Source organism: Momordica charantia (assembly GCF_013281855.1).
Source record: "Momordica charantia cultivar OHB3-1 chromosome 8 unlocalized genomic scaffold, Mcharantia_2.0 BLBB01000008.1, whole genome shotgun sequence".
NCBI lineage: Eukaryota > Viridiplantae > Streptophyta > Magnoliopsida > Cucurbitales > Cucurbitaceae > Momordica > Momordica charantia.
The window spans coordinates 29,179,886-29,196,112 of NW_028275166.1; the positions used below are offsets into that span (position 1 = coordinate 29,179,886).

General features: G+C 36.0%; 4 protein-coding genes and 1 long non-coding RNA gene across 5 annotated transcripts; 2 read left to right on the forward strand and 3 right to left on the reverse strand.

Annotated features, from left to right (window-relative positions):
- Positions 1–569: 569 nt before the first annotated feature.
- Positions 570–1,262, forward strand: LOC148209900 (uncharacterized). Its single transcript, XM_088127021.1, has one exon. The coding sequence runs from the start codon at positions 570–572 to the stop codon at positions 1,260–1,262; it is 693 nt and encodes a 230-aa protein (XP_087983147.1).
- A 36-nt stretch (positions 1,263–1,298) lies between these two features.
- LOC148209901 (uncharacterized) lies at positions 1,299–1,937 on the forward strand. Its single transcript, XM_088127024.1, has one exon. The coding sequence runs from the start codon at positions 1,299–1,301 to the stop codon at positions 1,935–1,937; it is 639 nt and encodes a 212-aa protein (XP_087983150.1).
- Positions 1,938–2,237: 300 nt separating this feature from the next.
- Positions 2,238–2,750, reverse strand: LOC148209902 (uncharacterized). Its single transcript, XM_088127025.1, has one exon. The coding sequence runs from the start codon at positions 2,748–2,750 to the stop codon at positions 2,238–2,240; it is 513 nt and encodes a 170-aa protein (XP_087983151.1).
- A 5,079-nt stretch (positions 2,751–7,829) lies between these two features.
- On the reverse strand, positions 7,830–9,269 carry LOC148209903 (uncharacterized). Its single transcript, XR_015793038.1, has 2 exons — positions 8,629–9,269; positions 7,830–8,267 (listed from the first exon to the last, which is right to left on the reverse strand). It is a non-coding gene; the product is annotated as an uncharacterized LOC148209903 (long non-coding RNA).
- A 537-nt stretch (positions 9,270–9,806) lies between these two features.
- LOC111018205 (peroxygenase) lies at positions 9,807–14,718 on the reverse strand. The gene is made up of 6 exons (XM_022294212.2): positions 14,445–14,718; positions 13,711–13,860; positions 11,744–11,829; positions 11,233–11,327; positions 10,536–10,661; positions 9,807–10,038 (listed from the first exon to the last, which is right to left on the reverse strand). Exons 1-6 carry the CDS (start codon positions 14,551–14,553, stop codon positions 9,885–9,887), a joined length of 720 nt encoding a protein of 239 aa, XP_022149904.2. The 5' UTR covers positions 14,554–14,718; the 3' UTR covers positions 9,807–9,884.
- Between the last annotated feature and the right edge of the window lie 1,509 nt (positions 14,719–16,227).

A 16,227-nucleotide genomic window follows, 5' to 3' on the forward strand; every position in this document is an offset into this window, starting at 1 on the left:
ATGAATCATATCGTCCAATGACCAACATGAGAGAAGGAGACGACGAAGGGGAATATGGAAATGAGTACGTCAGTGATCGACTTGATGTGCAACATAAGCATGAAAAGGTAACAATTCATAATACAATGGTTGAATATCCTGTAGACGCCGTCCATGAAATGGCAAGCAATAGAGTCACTGGTCAGTCAGAAGGTGATAGATTGCAAGCCATGGTCCAATCCGCTGGGACCGATGATGTTAAGGAGGGTGACGTATTCGACTCGAAGAAGGAACTAGTTATGAAAATGCATTTACTTGCATTGCGGAAGAACTTTCAGTTTCGAGTGAAGAAGTCTACGCCGGAACTATACTTGCTGCGATGCATCGATCCAACTTGCACGTGGCGACTTAGAGCCACTAAGATTAGAGATTGCAACCTGTTTAAGATAAAGAAATATATCGCAGTCCACTCTAAGTGCAATGGTGCCGTTATGAAATAGGATCATCGTCAGGCGAAGAGTTGGGTGGTCGGTCATCTAGTACGATCAAAGTTTACTGATGTTTCTCGCACGTACAGGCCGAAGGACATCATGCAAGCTATTCGTGAGGAGTACGGTGTAAATATGAGTTACGACAAGGCCTGGCGTTCGAGCGAAGAAGCACTCCGATTTATCAGAGGTGATCCAGCTTCATCGTACGGGCTACTACCCGCTTATGGGGAAGCCGTGAAAATCATGAATCCAGGTACTATATTTGAATTGGAGTTGGATGATAGCAAGTACTTCAAATATGTCTTCACGGCCATGGGTCAATCAATAAGAGGTTTTATGTGTTGCATTCGACCAGTTTTGGTTATTGACGGGGCACACCTTAAAGGGAAGTACGAAGGTGTATTACTAACTGCTTCTACTGTTGATGCGAATAACCAAATATACCCAGTTGCTTTTGCAATAGTCGGGAGTGAGAGCGTCGCACCATGGGTATGGTTTATGACTCAATTGAAGAGTGTTGTCGACACCGTTCAGAATTTGGTCTTCATTTCTTACCGACATGCCGCCATTTGTAATGCGATTGATGAGGTATTTCCTACTGCATTTCATTGCTTTTGTATACATCATCAAAAGATGAACTTGCTGGCCAAATTTAAAACGCCCGCGTTGGAGGAATTATTTTTTAAGGCTGCGAAGGTATTTCGCGAGTCATATTTCAATGAGAACTGGATCCAACTGTGCGCACACCCAGGAGTGAGGGAATATCTGGAAGCTATAGGAAAGGAACGATGAGCTCGCTGCTTTCAGACGAAACTAAGATACTCACAAATGACCACCAATATTTCAGAGTCCGTTAATGCCCTTTTCAGGCATGCACGTAAGTTGTCAGTCACTGCATTACTTGATCATATCAGAGGTGTGTTGCAGAGGTGGTTCTACGAACGTCGGACGCTTGCTTCTTCACGTCAGAGTACGTCGTCTAACAACGCAGAGGAAATGATTGCCAAAGCTTCTGATAATGCACAGAGACACATTGTTATGAACATCGACCAGTTTAATTTTGAGGTACGCGACGGGAACCTCAATGGGGGCGTTGACTTGCAATCGCAGACGTGTACTTGTCGGGAGTTCGATTATTTTAAAGTCTCGTGCTCCCATGTTATTGCTGCAGCCAGTTCTCGTAGCATAAATCCGTACACACTATGCGATGAGGCGTACATGGTCAACAGCTGGATGTTGGCATATGCAGAACCAATATTTCTAGTGGGTTCATCCTCAACATGGAAGAGTTCTCCGGGGTTTGTGAATATCGATGTTCAACCACCGAAGAAGGTCGTTAGGGTTGGACGGCGACAGACGGTGATGATTCATTCCACAGGCGAGGTCCGTCCACCGCGCAAGTGCAGTCGATGTGGTACATCGGGACACAATCGTAAAACTTGTCGCGAACCACTAAATACTGTGTAGCAATATTATGGCTATTTACGTTATAATATGTAGACATTTATGTACCTCAAACAAAAATTTATTAGAAGGACTAATACATTCTATTTTGGCAGATATGAATAGGTAGCTTGTACCGCAAGTAAGAATCCATGCACATGCATGAACAATAGGTTGCTATTCTTTCATATATGATTACAAACGTGTTTTATGTTATGTTACTGTTCATCAGTGACTACAGCTAAAAATAAGTATGCTAAAACAAATTATAATAGGTCATATTTAGGTCGGTGGAAAAAAAATCGATACAAAGAATAATTACAACTAAAAAAAGGGTCTGCGAGCCCACATTTGTACAGCATATTGACGATGAAATAAAGAAATGTTACTTTGAGTCAAAGTGTCCATCTTTGACCCAGTTACATTGTACTCGAAAAATCTAACACAAAATATGCCGCAATCTTTGAACCCGGCTTGCTGAGGTACAGTACGTCTTCGGACCCTCCACGGCACCGTGGGCAGGTTAGGCCGAACTGCGAGCATCCCGCTCCAATGAAGAATCGCCAGGATTATCGTGCACATTGATTTGAGCGCCTTCTCGAGATCATCCAACGGGGTGATCGACTGCAGTGAGTCCCATATGGTTAAATCACCCTCCACAAGATCAATCCCAATCATGACCCAGTGGTTGCCACCAATATTCATCGGCGTGTACACGATATCGGCCTCGCTCCATGGGGTGTCGTAGTCCGATTGTCGACCAAGCACGTACCGAAAGATGGTACGCTCTTGCCTCCAATCATACGTACATTTCGACGGCAGGACACCCGGCTTCATAGCTGCATATGGTCCGTCTGTTTGTCATAGCAAGTTCTGCAAAAAAAAACCCCACAAACGTCATTCACGTATCGAAGTAATACCGTTCGTCACATGGGTGAAAGGTAAGCCGAACTTACGGATAGAAGTACGTCGCCTATTGCGAACCGCACGCGCAATAGATGTTTACACTTCTCAACCTTCCTCGCCGTTAACATCATGAGCGAGTCGATATACTGCATGTGACATTATAAAAAGTATAAGTCTATAATTAAAAACAACTTTGCTGCTTCTAAACTTCACTAACCTCGTCGTCGAGTTGAAACTCAGGATCCAGGAGCAGGCCAAACCAACTCTTGTATTTGATCCCGACGGACGTTGAACGGGAAATGTCGTTGGTTGATGGGTCGTCCATCCATTTCTGGAACCCCTCGTCCAGGAGCGGTGGGATGGGGCATGTAGGGTCGTACGCTTGAACTTTGATACCACGTTGGCCGGTGGACGTGTATATGGCCCGCAACTTCTACGGATATTTTCTCTTCCGAAGACCCTGGCCAAGTGGGCCTTCAATAAACTCAGGTTCAACCTGTAACAAGTATAAAAGAAGTTCAATACAAGACTTAATGACGTTGGAGTTGGAATTGGACGTTGGAGTTACGTTAACAACGGTCAGGTGTGGAGTTCCTCCATGTGATAAGGGTAGGGGTCGACTTTCTGTCCTATCAGTTTGCTTTCTCGGTGGCGCTACGGGTTGCGGTGTCGGTACGTTAACCATCTGCCCCTTACTTGCCTCCCCGTCACTGGCGCACTTACCTAAAGTAAGATCCTAAAAATGGACGAACATTTGCTTTAAGTAAATAAAGTTAGGTTAACGTAAAAAAGTTAGTATCGTTACAGAAATACCTCAATTACGTCGACCGGACTAGGGTGGCCACTTGGGACCTCCTGGGTAGCTCCAACAATGGTAGGAGCGTGATCCATCTCCACGTCACTCTCGGTGACGTCGGCGGGTTCTTCACAATTCTTCGGATCCTCGTCCATCTTCGGCTCGTCCCCTGTCTTCGGCTCTTTCCCTGTCTTCGGATCCTCATCCATGTCCATATCCTCCTCGTTACGCCCACTAGGATCACGTCCGCCCGAAGAACCATCCTGATCTGATCCACCGCCCCTTCTATCATATTTATTTTGGCCCTTCGACATAACCTACGTAATAAAAATTATAAATATACAGATGTGAACAAAAAATTCAGATAATACAATAACCCTTACCTTTGTTAGCATCTTCATAAACTTCTTTATGTCCTTTATGTTAGTCGTCATGCCCGTCAGAGTTGTCTCAATGGTCGTCCCTCTGTCGCCGAGCCTCCGCAGCTCCCGACTCCACTTATGCTTCGACCTCTTCTTCTTCTTCTCCGTCTCTTTCTGTGGCAACAATTGATCTTGTCCTCCATCGGTCCCAATAATATCTTCTGTTACATGATCAACCACTGGGGAAGCATCCTTTGCTACATCATCGAGCTCAACTGGATCCCCAACCTTACCAGTAACGGGAGACTTCTGAGCGGTGGAAGTAGTAGCCAGTGGTTCTGTAGCAAGTTCTGTGGGTGCAGGAGGTCCGACAGGGGCCACTGGTGGATGCATAATGCGAGCCATGTGCTGTCGTTCGACATCAGTCGCCTCCAAACGAACTACAACCTTCGACTGTATAACACAAATAGTTAGGTCAATTTTAATATTAAATACTAAAAACAATAAGAACATGTTGTACTCACCTTGACTTTCTCGAAGACCTCTGGCTCCAAAACATTAAAAGCACGCGAATAGGTGCAGGACCATCTAAGTAGACGAGGAATAGCATCGTCATTCAGCCTCAATGCTACTCGAGTCGACAAGGTTGATATTGTCTCGTATGCCCAAACCTGCAGTCACGTCAAGTTAGACTCTACGGTATTTCACATGTACATAAATATATAATAAATTACATTTAAATTTCACTAACCTGAAAAGCGTATGGAAACTCATACAAGCTATACGTCTCAACATGGCTCGAGTCCATAGCGACCTTCTGTTTGTACGCCTCGACCTTGTCCTTCAGAGCGTTCTTCAAGCTCCAGAGAGTCTTTTCAAAAATCATTGAACTCCAGTCATAATTACAGAAAACTTCCCACCGATCCACAATCCCAAGGAGGCTCGTGTCCATTTTCTGCTTCCTTTCCTTGCCCATCATGGCAAGCTCTATGAAGTACACTATAGCAATCTTCACAGCGTCCTCATCATTTTCGAATGTGTGTTCTAAAAAAATTTTCTCCAACTCCGAACACTTCACACTCGCCTTGTCTTGAAAATACAGAATTCTAAGTCTCCGGTTACGAACATCCTCATCTACCCTATTCATGGTGTGTCTAAGACCGGTTATTAGGTCAAACTCCCGCTTCCCAAAAGAGACCCTATTCCCGAATAGGTTAAAGCTAATGAGGTCGTCTCTAGGTTCCTCCACCTCTCTAAGCAACAGGTGATGGAGCAACGAACCGTTAAATACAAAGTTCATCCCTAAAATCAGACCAAAACATGTTTGACTAAACATGTCTAACTGAGAGGGAGTTAACCTAGCCTTAAGACGAGAAGAGGTTTTCCCTACGTGAGCGAGATTTGACAGCGCGGCCGGGAACCAGTCGTCTTGGTTGATCTTAAGTGTCATATCCATGTCTCCTGTAACAAAACAAAACAATATTGCTTAGAAACGGACCGGGTTGAAGTCTGGGATGGAATCCAGAAAGACTTTCTGGATTCTATCTCGGGCCTCGTCCCGGTCCATTTCGAACCAGGATGAGTCCCAAGATGGATTCCAGAAGGATGATCTTTCTGGATACCATCTCGGTCTTCATCTCGGTCTATTTCGAACCGGGATGAGGCCCGAGATGGAATCCAGAAAGTCCATCCTTCTGGAATGGACTTTCAGGGTTTCATCCCGGTCCTAAATCCACCGGGCTTAAAGCCGAGATGGAACCCTGAAAGTCAAAAATTAAAACAAAACAATGGAAGCAACAATAAATCAAACTTCATAATAACCTTGGCTACTTCAGATAGAGCCGAAGATTGAAATCATTCACACCCACGCAAAGAACGAAGAAAAAAAAGGTAGAAAATCATTCACAATAAGATCACGAGCTCAAAAGAAAAATTACCTCAATTAGGGAAGGGGGAAAGCTCTGATAGAGACGAAGTGAGGGAGACGAAGAAGAAACGACGGAGATGAACTTTCTGGTTATGAGGGAGAGACCGGGATGAAGACTGGGATGGACAACGAGATAGTGAATGAGGGAGGGGAAGGACCGAGATAGGGAGGGAAAGGAGGGGAGGGCTGGGTTTGATTTCTTTTTTTAAATTGAGGGTAACTTGGTAATTTTACCAAGCAAAATAAGGGGAGGGGTCAGAAATCTGAGGTGGAGGGGTCATAAATAGGTAAAAATCAAAAGGGGGTCAAAAGTTCAAAGTAGTTATTGGAATGGGTCAAAAATCTCAATTTCCCTGTTGTTTGACATTAAGCCATCAACCGTACAATAAAAGGTTGGGAGAGGTCTTGTGCGGTCCATTGGATCGTCAATCCATCTTTGGGCACCATATTGAGCTACCCCCAATGGTATTACTTTAGGTCTCATCATAGTGCGGATTTCAATCATGGGAATCCACTTATCTTTTTGTACATCCATTGGTCCCATTACAGAGCGGAATATAGTGTGGGAGTTGACTTTGACCGCTCCCTTAACTTTTCAATGATCTATTCACACTGTCACCAAAAGCTATAAATAGAAAGGGCCTCAGACCTTCAAGATATGTCATCTTCCTCTCAAGCCACCTTAAGTCTCCCCTTAAGTTCATATACTAATTTAAGTATTAAAGTGTGATAGGTCGACATCACGCCGGCATCACTCACCTTCTCTTTTTGCAGGTCGATTTCGCCTCAACATCCAAAGTCAATATCTCGTGAATACTATCAACTCTCACAGTAGTCCAAACAACAAGATCTTTGTTCACAACCTACTGGGTCTCAACTTCTCCTAGCTAGACCTAACCTCTCATTGATCGCTCAATGGTCAATCCGATTCACCGACTCCCGGTTCGACCAACTTACGAAGAATTGGATCAACAATATATTTTTTAATTTAAAGTTGTTTGGAATAAAATTAAGATAGATAAATCTTGATTCGTAACTAACTTCAGTTGAAAGTAAAAGGCGAGCATAACTCAACGATAATTGACATGTATCTCTAATCAATAGATTATGAGTTTGATCCCCACCCCACATGTTGTACCAAAAAAAAATTAATAATAAAATAACTTAGGTTGAAATATTTGGATTATATTTATAATTTTGTAAGTTTTGCCATGGATAAATAAAGGCTCAAGAAAAAAAAATAGTTGAAAATGAGAATTAATTTTATCAAATTATAGGAATGGAATCAAGGTGTGGGACACATTCCTCCTTTATACGTTATGGATTTCATTCTGGTTCTGAGGTTCCACATATTTATTATAATTAATTTATAATTTTTAAATATAATTAATTTACAATTTTTAAATATAATTAATTTACAATTTTTATTCTCTCATCACTGAGTTATTAATTATTTTATACTTTTATTATTTATTTTTCATCTATACTATTAATAATTTAGTTGATGTGACTTTATTATAAAATATTATAATTTATTTTTAGTTTTTTAATTTTACTTTGTTGTTATTATAGATTCTTAAAAAAACTAATTATTATTGAAAATTAAAATAATATTTTATAGTTGTTATAATAAAAAAATTTTCAGTTGATGCATTGTTTACTAATTTTATTTTTAATTATCCATTATTTACTAGTATTAAATAAATTGTTATAATAAAAAAAATACTATCAATAAGAAATTAAATTAAAAGCTATTACAATTAAAAAATTAATATTTGTAGCGGGAAATGGTATCCTAACGATTGTTATATATCATTCCAATTACATATCGTTTTAATAAAAAATATTAAAGTAATTCTGACTTTGATTCTATAAAATTTATAGTAAACAAAATAACGTTCACCTTCTAATTGATTTTAGGACAAAATACATTTTTGATCCATGAGCTTTGAAGCAAGTGTCTATTTAGTTCTGAATTTCAAAATAAACACTTTTTAGTCTTTGAAGTTTACAAAATGGTCCTCCGACCACAATACAAGTCATGAGCGATAGCGTTAGTGGACTAACTCTTTTTAGCCGAGTAGGAATTTATATTAATTTAATAATCTTTTTTTTTAACGGTGGGTATACTTTTCATCTCCTTGTTCTTCTCTTTCTCGGTGAATTTCGTCGCCCGCCACCTCTTCCCCGCCGTTTGAAATGCCTTTACAAGGAGATGGGCTTGGCTTCAGCAAGCCTTGATTTCTCCAACTCGGCAGAAGCCTTTCCCTTGTTCAGAAAAATCTTTGAGATTCAACATAGTCATCTTCCTCTTCCATGTTCTTTTCGTCCTTCATTTGTTCATCCATCTCAAAATCCATTCTCTGCACCAAATGAGTGTAAGAAATCCAATCACAAAGCACGTAGCAGCTAATTCTAGCCCTAGAAATCGTGAAATTTCCTATCCCAGGGAAGTATTCCACACATGTAATAGTCACAAATTTCCAAACGACAAAACCCAAATGCAGATAACAATACAAACAAGAACAAGCCTCTCGAATTGGATTCCTCAAGATTACGAATAAGGTCTTCGAAATGCAATTCCCTTTTCAGTTCGAGCAACCCAAAAACAGATTTGGAGTCGAATAATGTAAACGAAGAGCTTCATTGACAAATGACCCGATCATAAGAAACCACAAACAGTACCAGAAGGGAAAAAAAAAAGAAGCTATAATTTACTGTAACCTTTTACAGGGGAGCAGATCACTCCTCTTCTTCTTCGTTCTCAGGAGCCGCACAAGAATCAAACGGATAAAGTGATATAAATAACCGAGACACGAGCTTGGTGGGTGAAACTTTCAGATCTGAAAGGGTTTCCTGTTCCAGATCTGGGATGGGGGGCGAGCGAGAAGGCAGATGATACCGAACGCTGGTGCGGCAGCGAGGAGGCGAGCAATGGGCGATGGCGGCGAGGAGGTGGCCAACGGCGAAGTTCATCGGAAAGGAGAGGAGGAGAAAAAAATGGGACGGAGATGAAAAGTCTCATAAAAATATTATTAAATTCCTTTGCAAAAAAAAATATATTATTAAATTAATAAAAATTTCCTAATTAACTATATAGTCAACCATTTAACAGTCACATCATTTAACAGCCAATGTGAGCATAATTATACTCATTCTTCGAGATCACAAGTTCAATTCCCCAGATCCAAAAATTATTGTACTAAAAAAATCGTTAACATTTTTTTATAACTTTTTAGTTAATAGAAATAAAAAGTTAAATCAAAATAATAAAAATGATTACTAAAAACTAAATTCATTAATCATTATTAACCATCATAGACTCCGCTAGACACTGATCACGAAGAGATCATAGTTGTCTATACTATTTTGGTCTATGTACTTTTAAAATGCTTATTTTGATCATTCTACTTTGAACTTTTTCCCATCTTAGCCCATTTACTTTTGAAATGTTTTCATACTAGTCTTTAAATTTGACCTTTTAATCTATTCACTTTCTTTTTTATCTCATGTTTTTAATTAGAATTTCAACGTGATACCATAACTAAATACATTTTTTGAAATGTGCAATCATGACTTTGTTCCTGTCGTGTATAATAAATTTGCAAACAATGATCAAGAAAGACGTAAATTAAAATGAATAAAAGTTGAAAGTAGAAGAACCATAGTAGTTACACACCTATCTTATAAATACTTTTTTAATAATTAAACTTAATATATACGAGTCTACGACATAATAAAATAGGCATATATCACTCCCAAATCCAAGCACATTTAAAAGACTAGTATTTAATAAACGTTCCTAAAAATATCTCAGATCTCAACCCTTCCACCTGGCTATTAACCAATGACAACAAATCTGCTAAAAAAAAAAAAACAGGAAGAAGAAGAAGAAAAAAGAATAGGCAAATTTTGGATATTTCTTATTATGACAAATGAAAGAAAGAAGTATGATTATGTTGATTGAGCATGTTTTAGTTTTACCCTGTTTTATCAACAGCACCTTTATGGATTTTGGCACAGTATTCAAATAGGCTGCCATCGAAGCAACGCCTCACAGCTTCCTTTGATAAGAACCCATTTTCGTCCTTCGCAAGAACATATAGAGCTCCCCACTCCAGTTTACTTGCAAACCTACAACAACAATAATACCTCATAATATTATATAACAAACTTTATATCCTACTCAGAAGAAAAAAAAATTAAATATATTATTTAGTTACTCATGCTTGAGTGTTTTTCTTTAATAATTTAATTCTACTTCGTCATTGTTAAAATTGGTTGATGATAAACTTACCTGACATAATACATATGGATTAGATCGTTAAAAATTTAGAAGAGGATCGAAATAAAACCACGTGAGAGAGGAAGGTTTCTTACCTCAGCAATTTTTTAAGAAATTTTGAATTCTCCCTTTTCAAATGACCTAATTTATATTTTAAATTTTATGTCAAATCCTATCATGTCAGGTAAGTTTATCATCAACCAATTCTATATATTCACCGCTATAATTGAGAATGTTAAAAAGATAAAGAATTAAATTAAAAATTTGTAGCAATAGAAATTAAGTTGAAAAATACTCAAATATTAGAGATTATTAAAAGATATAGTGAGGTTGTTAGGAGAGATACCAGCCAAAGAAATCCAAAGCATCACGGTTAGCCTGGGTCATGTGCCAGATCTCTCTCAATGTAAGCTTATCAGCCGAAGTACGGGCATATTTGCTGAATATATTCTCAAGTTGTGCTGGAACAAATCTGCACAAACAGAACAATTAACTATAACTAATTTCATCATACTGAACCTATCTAACTGAAGTTGTTTGGTTTGGAATTTAACCTGCCAAGATGAGTAATTCGAGCAAAGGCTAAAAGAAAAAATTAATCACTTTTGAGGTTTTCATAGGAGTTTTAGTACAAAATGTGGGGTGGGGTTGAACTCAAAGCATCTTGATTTGAGATATATGCGAACTATTTTTGAATTATGTTCGCTTTGACAATTGTTTAAGAATTAGGAGTCGAGATGAATATAAACTTTGAGGTGTTTTTTTTTGTTTGACTTATCTTTTAGAATGATGGGATTATGAATTATAATCAATCATTTGACTGGTTTCAAATGTACAATAATTTTTAACTATTACAAAATCACTCAAAAAATTGTTCTTAAAATAGTTTTGGATTAAAAGAAGGAAAGATTTGTGTTTTAAGATAATGGTAAAAAATTAATCTCTATTTGACATTTCAAGTTTGATAAATTTTAATCTTTTAGAAAACAAATAATATATACTTTTTTTTTCCAAATAAAATATATATAACACTATTTTCTCACCTTCCTTCAGTGTCATAGGTTCCTGAATCACTTCCATGCTTTGCCCTGTGGATGTTTCGTACATGTATTGGGAAGAAAGGTGAAGGTATCCATGTCTGCCGAGAAAACACCATGGATGGAGAGATATGAACAACTTTAGCTAAAAAATAACCTTGTAAGTGGTTATTTGGTCGTCCATATCTATACATAGAGTGATTCAAAGGACGGTTGAATTACAAGTATGGTCTCTAAATTTTCAAATTCATCTAACAAGTCCTTGAATTTTAATAGGTGCGTATAATAGATCTTTAAGCTTCCAAATTTACGTGTAATAAATTATTGATATGTGTCTAATATGTCCGAATAAAAAGATACTACAATAAACTAGGAATATTTATAATTAGATATAGATTAAAAGTTCAACAACCTATTAGATAATTTTAAAAATTTAAAAATATATTAGATACAATTTTAAAAGTCCAAAGGTAGACTAGTTATAGAGATGGTAATATGCAAAAAGTTGATTGCTTACGGGGAGGGTAGCATAACTCAGTGCTGCATGAATAAAAACCATAAAGAAGAAAGATACGATGGCATTGAATCCCAGTGCTCGAAATCCTGAGAACATAGAGGGAATTATCCTTTGTAAATGTTATGGTTTCATTTTCTTACAAACCAAAGCTTCCAAATTATAAACGTAAAGATATAAATGTGGTAAATTATAGGAGGTACATAGAAAGCTATACACAATAATATCACTATATATAATATTAACTAGGTAGAGATGGGTCGAATTATATATTGACCTTTAGAATAACTTTAGAATAATAATAGGGTATCTTACTACACAAAAACTTGCTTATTTATCTTATTATGCGGTCTTTCTTTTATTTTTGGTTAAAAAATACTTTTCATCTATATACTTTCGCTATAGTAACAGTTTAGTCTCTGAATTTTAGTTCGTAACGATTTAGTTCATATACTTTTTAATTGGTAACAATTTAGTCCTTAAACTTTAATATGTAACAATTTAATCATTGTAATTTAAAGTTGGTAACGATTTAGTCCTTATCGTGAAATTTTTTTTGTTAAATTTCTTATATATATAGATTGATAAATTATAGAAGGACCAAATTGTTATATAATAAAATTTGAAACTTAATTTAAATAAAATCTAAATTGTTACTTTAATAAAAGTACATGAACTAAATTGTTACAAACTAAAGTTCATGGACTAAATTAGTCCCATGACCAAATTTGTTTTTTAATTATCAGTGACAAATAAGCTAATCTTATTAACATCTTTTATTTAATGAAAATAATTACATATAAGAAAACGGTGCTCTTCCTTCTTAGTGTGGATTTGTTTGTTTGTTTCTTATTTATTTATTTATTTTGGGATAATTTGGGCGAAGGTAAGTTCTTTTGATGGCTCATATTATTTAATGCTATTATTTATTTATTTGTGCATTATGCTCAAAAGGATCTCAATCTATAGTTTTCAAGGGGAAAAAGGCTTTAAAAGATTGGGATGCAAGAAAGCTTCAATATCTCTAAAGAATTAAAATAATTTGTACAATAGAAAAGACAAAATACTGAGAGATTTGTAAATAAAAGAAAATGGATTTACGTGTTTGTCAAGCAGATCATCCCACAAGTTTCTAAATTAATATCATCAATGAAACATTAAAAGTATATATATATACACATACATACATGTAAGATTTTGGCTTAAATAAGTGTTTTTACAATTTAGGCCTTACTGTTTACAAAGCTTCAAATTAATTCCTTTCATTTTAACCTTTTTTTTATTATTATATTTAGTGAGTTGGCATAATTTAAAGAAGAAACTCGAACAACATCATAGATAAAAGTTTTGTAATTTCTTCTTCAAATTTAGAAAAAGTTGGTACAAATTTCTCATTTTCTTTTATTAGATGACTTTACGCATCTTTTAATATTCGGTAACTTTACCATATTATATAAAAAATAGACTTGCCAAAATGAAGCCACTATTTCTTCAAATGTAATTTATTGCTGTGTTTGTAATTTATAACAGTGTTAATTCTTTAGTAAAGTAATATTTAGCTTAAAAACAACCATCAATCAATATTAATATTTATTAACAAAAATAATATAATTGAAAAATGTTAAGTGACAAGGGATTGAATTAAAAAATTTTAAACAATCTGATCATATTTAAACAGCACAGTAGTAATAATCAAGAGATGGTGAGTTCGGATCTCCTACTCAACATGTTTTTATATTTTTTATATTGTTATTGTTTTCTTGAAAAATATAAAAAAAAAATGAAAAATGTATAATTTTTATAATAGAAAATTAAAAACAGAATCACTATCAAACCTGCTGTTAATTTTCATAATTTTTCGAAGAACATTCATAAAATAGAGATGTGAATATTTTTACTACATTCTAACCTTTGATCGCAACCATTCATCGGCCTCTTCCAGTAAGGGGTGAAAGGGCGAAGAGGCGTACCTCGGTAAGTATCCCAAGGGCGGATGATGCCGTCGTTGTCTTGATCAAAGAAGGCTGCGTGCTGTTGAAGCACTGACATTCCATTGTGTTTGTGGCCCCAAGTTCCATTGATGTTCTCCGAATCAGGTGCCGTCAAAGCTCTCGCTAAATCTGCAAAACACACAGAAAACACCATCTCAAAAATTAGAGGTACGAAGAACATTCAAATTTCAAGAATCAGTATCAGTATTCTAATTATTCCACCAAATCTGAAACTATAAATGTGAAATGAAAATCAAACAATTGCCGAAGATCGTTCGATAACTTCCATTACGTTGACGAAAAAAGAATAGGTATCGATTAAGATCCTTTCGTTACTTCCTATTACGTTGATAAACACTGAATAGGTATGAATCTGAATCTGGTGCCGATACTTGATTAAGATCGTTTCGTTACTTCCGATTACGTTGATAAACAGAGAGAACAGAGATGAATCTGAATTTGTGCCGATACTTTATTAAGATCGTTTCGTTACTTCCGATTACGTTGATAAACAGAGAGAACGGAGATGAATTTGAATTTGTGCCGGTACTTCATTAAGATCGTTTCGTTACTTCCGATTACGGTGATAAACAGAGAGACTAGAGATGAATCTGAATCTGTGCCGATACTTGATTAATATCGTTTCATTTCGTTTCGATTACGTTGGTAAACTGAGAAAATAGAGATGAATCTCAATTTCAATTTTCACTCACATGGCTTTGGGAGCTTCGTCTCGAGATCGTTTCGAACCTTCCGCTCTGCAGTGACTTGTGCCTTATCGGCCACCGTAGCCATGGCCTCCGCCGACGCCTCTGTTGCCATTCTTCCCTCTCCCTGCAATTTTTTCTTCGTGAAATCTGCAGTTAATGCGCTCGCTAATTACAATGGAGGAAAGCGATCGAAGAGGTTTAGAGAAAGAGTGAAGTAACGAATTGCAGGTCACTCGGATGCGGAGCCAACGGTTGAAGTTACACGTGTGTTGCGTCTCATCTCATCAAATAATACCATTTTCACCTTATTATCTTACAAACTAATGTTATTTACATATTTTAATGGTAACATTTAATTAAACTCATTAGTAAATGTTTTTTTTTAATATAGCAAGATATAATTTTATTTTTTTCTTTTTTTTCTCGCAGATGTTATGTATGAACTCACATTGTAAGATTAATGTGCATGAGATCGAAAAGAAAAGTAACTCGAGTTATGAAAATAACTCTCAATCAGACTTCATCAAAATTCGGCATATAGATTGAGCATTATATTGTCAAGTGATAGCACAAGCACGAGCATTATTTTTTAACAAGATGTAACTGAAGTCGAACGATAGGCATCATCATGGATTGTGAAATTGTTAAACATATTATCCCATACAAATTTGTTAAGAGGGGGTTCTATGTCTCAAACTAGAAGAAATGAAACAAGAATTGGAGTATAAAACACCAAAAATGTATACAATCACGAGTCGACATATGATCATGAGTAGCTAACCAACTCAAGAGAGAGCAAAGGTTTAGGGATACACCCAGCATACCAAATCACATGATGTCAAGACACTTTGGGATCCCCAGGGACAAGGGACATCTCAAGTACTCGAAATAAAGAACAACCTCAACGTCAATGGAGTCCAAATGAACTTGTCCTCAATCTCTAATGTGGTTTAAATTGAAGGAAATTTTGCTCTTTATAATTTCTTTTAATGATTAAAAATAGCATTTTAATTGTCGATCTAGATTAGCTTAACTAATTAAGACGTGTATTACTGAAATAGTACCTTAATTTAACACGTATCTAAATTCAAGTATTAAGTTCCTTTCTCAACCAAAACTCATTTTTCTTTATTTTTCCAAAGAGGGATGTATATTCAAGTGTTACGTTCATTTCTCAGCTAAAATCGTTCCTTAAGTTTTAAAGAGTTTATAATTTATCTATTTCTTTTGAACCATAATTTATTTTGATTACGTGAGACAAGTCACATTTATTTTCGAAATCATTACTTTTTTTTGGTAAACTTTAAGATGTTAAGATTATTTTTATTTTAAATTCCCAACTACTAAAGATTGGTTGAATATTTCTCAAAAATAAATAATAATAATAATAATGTTGATTGAATATCAGTGACCTTTTTTTTTCTCTTTTAATTTCAACCACATATAATTTGTAACGTTAGATTCTTATTCATTCTCGTAAATGGTAAAAATGTTTTGTAACTTTTAATGGAATGAATTAAACAATAGTGAATTTTTTAAAAAAATTAAATTGTAACTAAAGTTGAAAGTAAGGAGTAAAAATGAAAATCTTAATCCCACAATTCTTTAGTTCCTGATTAAATCATTTTTTTTGGTTGATTCCATTTGTCTTTTTTCATTTTTTAGGATTATTTGTTTGGTCCCCGCAAAATATCTATTCTAAGACTTTGATCTCCAAAATTTTTAAGAATTTTAGTCCATAAACGTTCAAAAAATAATATTTTTAGTTCTTCATATAATTTTGCCA

Coding starts and splice junctions, on each gene's coding strand:
- LOC148209900 (XM_088127021.1), top strand. CDS start 570: ATGCAAGCTATTCGTGAGGAGTACGGTGTAAATATGAGTTACGACAAG.
- LOC148209901 (XM_088127024.1), top strand. CDS start 1,299: ATGACCACCAATATTTCAGAGTCCGTTAATGCCCTTTTCAGGCATGCA.
- LOC148209902 (XM_088127025.1), bottom strand. CDS start 2,750: ATGAAGCCGGGTGTCCTGCCGTCGAAATGTACGTATGATTGGAGGCAA.
- LOC111018205 (XM_022294212.2), bottom strand. CDS start 14,553: ATGGCAACAGAGGCGTCGGCGGAGGCCATGGCTACGGTGGCCGATAAG. Junction 11,830..13,710: donor CCCTTGGGATACTTACCGAG/GTACGCCTCTTC, acceptor CTATGTTCTCAG/GATTTCGAGCACTGGGATTC. Junction 11,328..11,743: donor TGAGTTATGCTACCCTCCCC/GTAAGCAATCAA, acceptor TTTTCTCGGCAG/ACATGGATACCTTCACCTTT.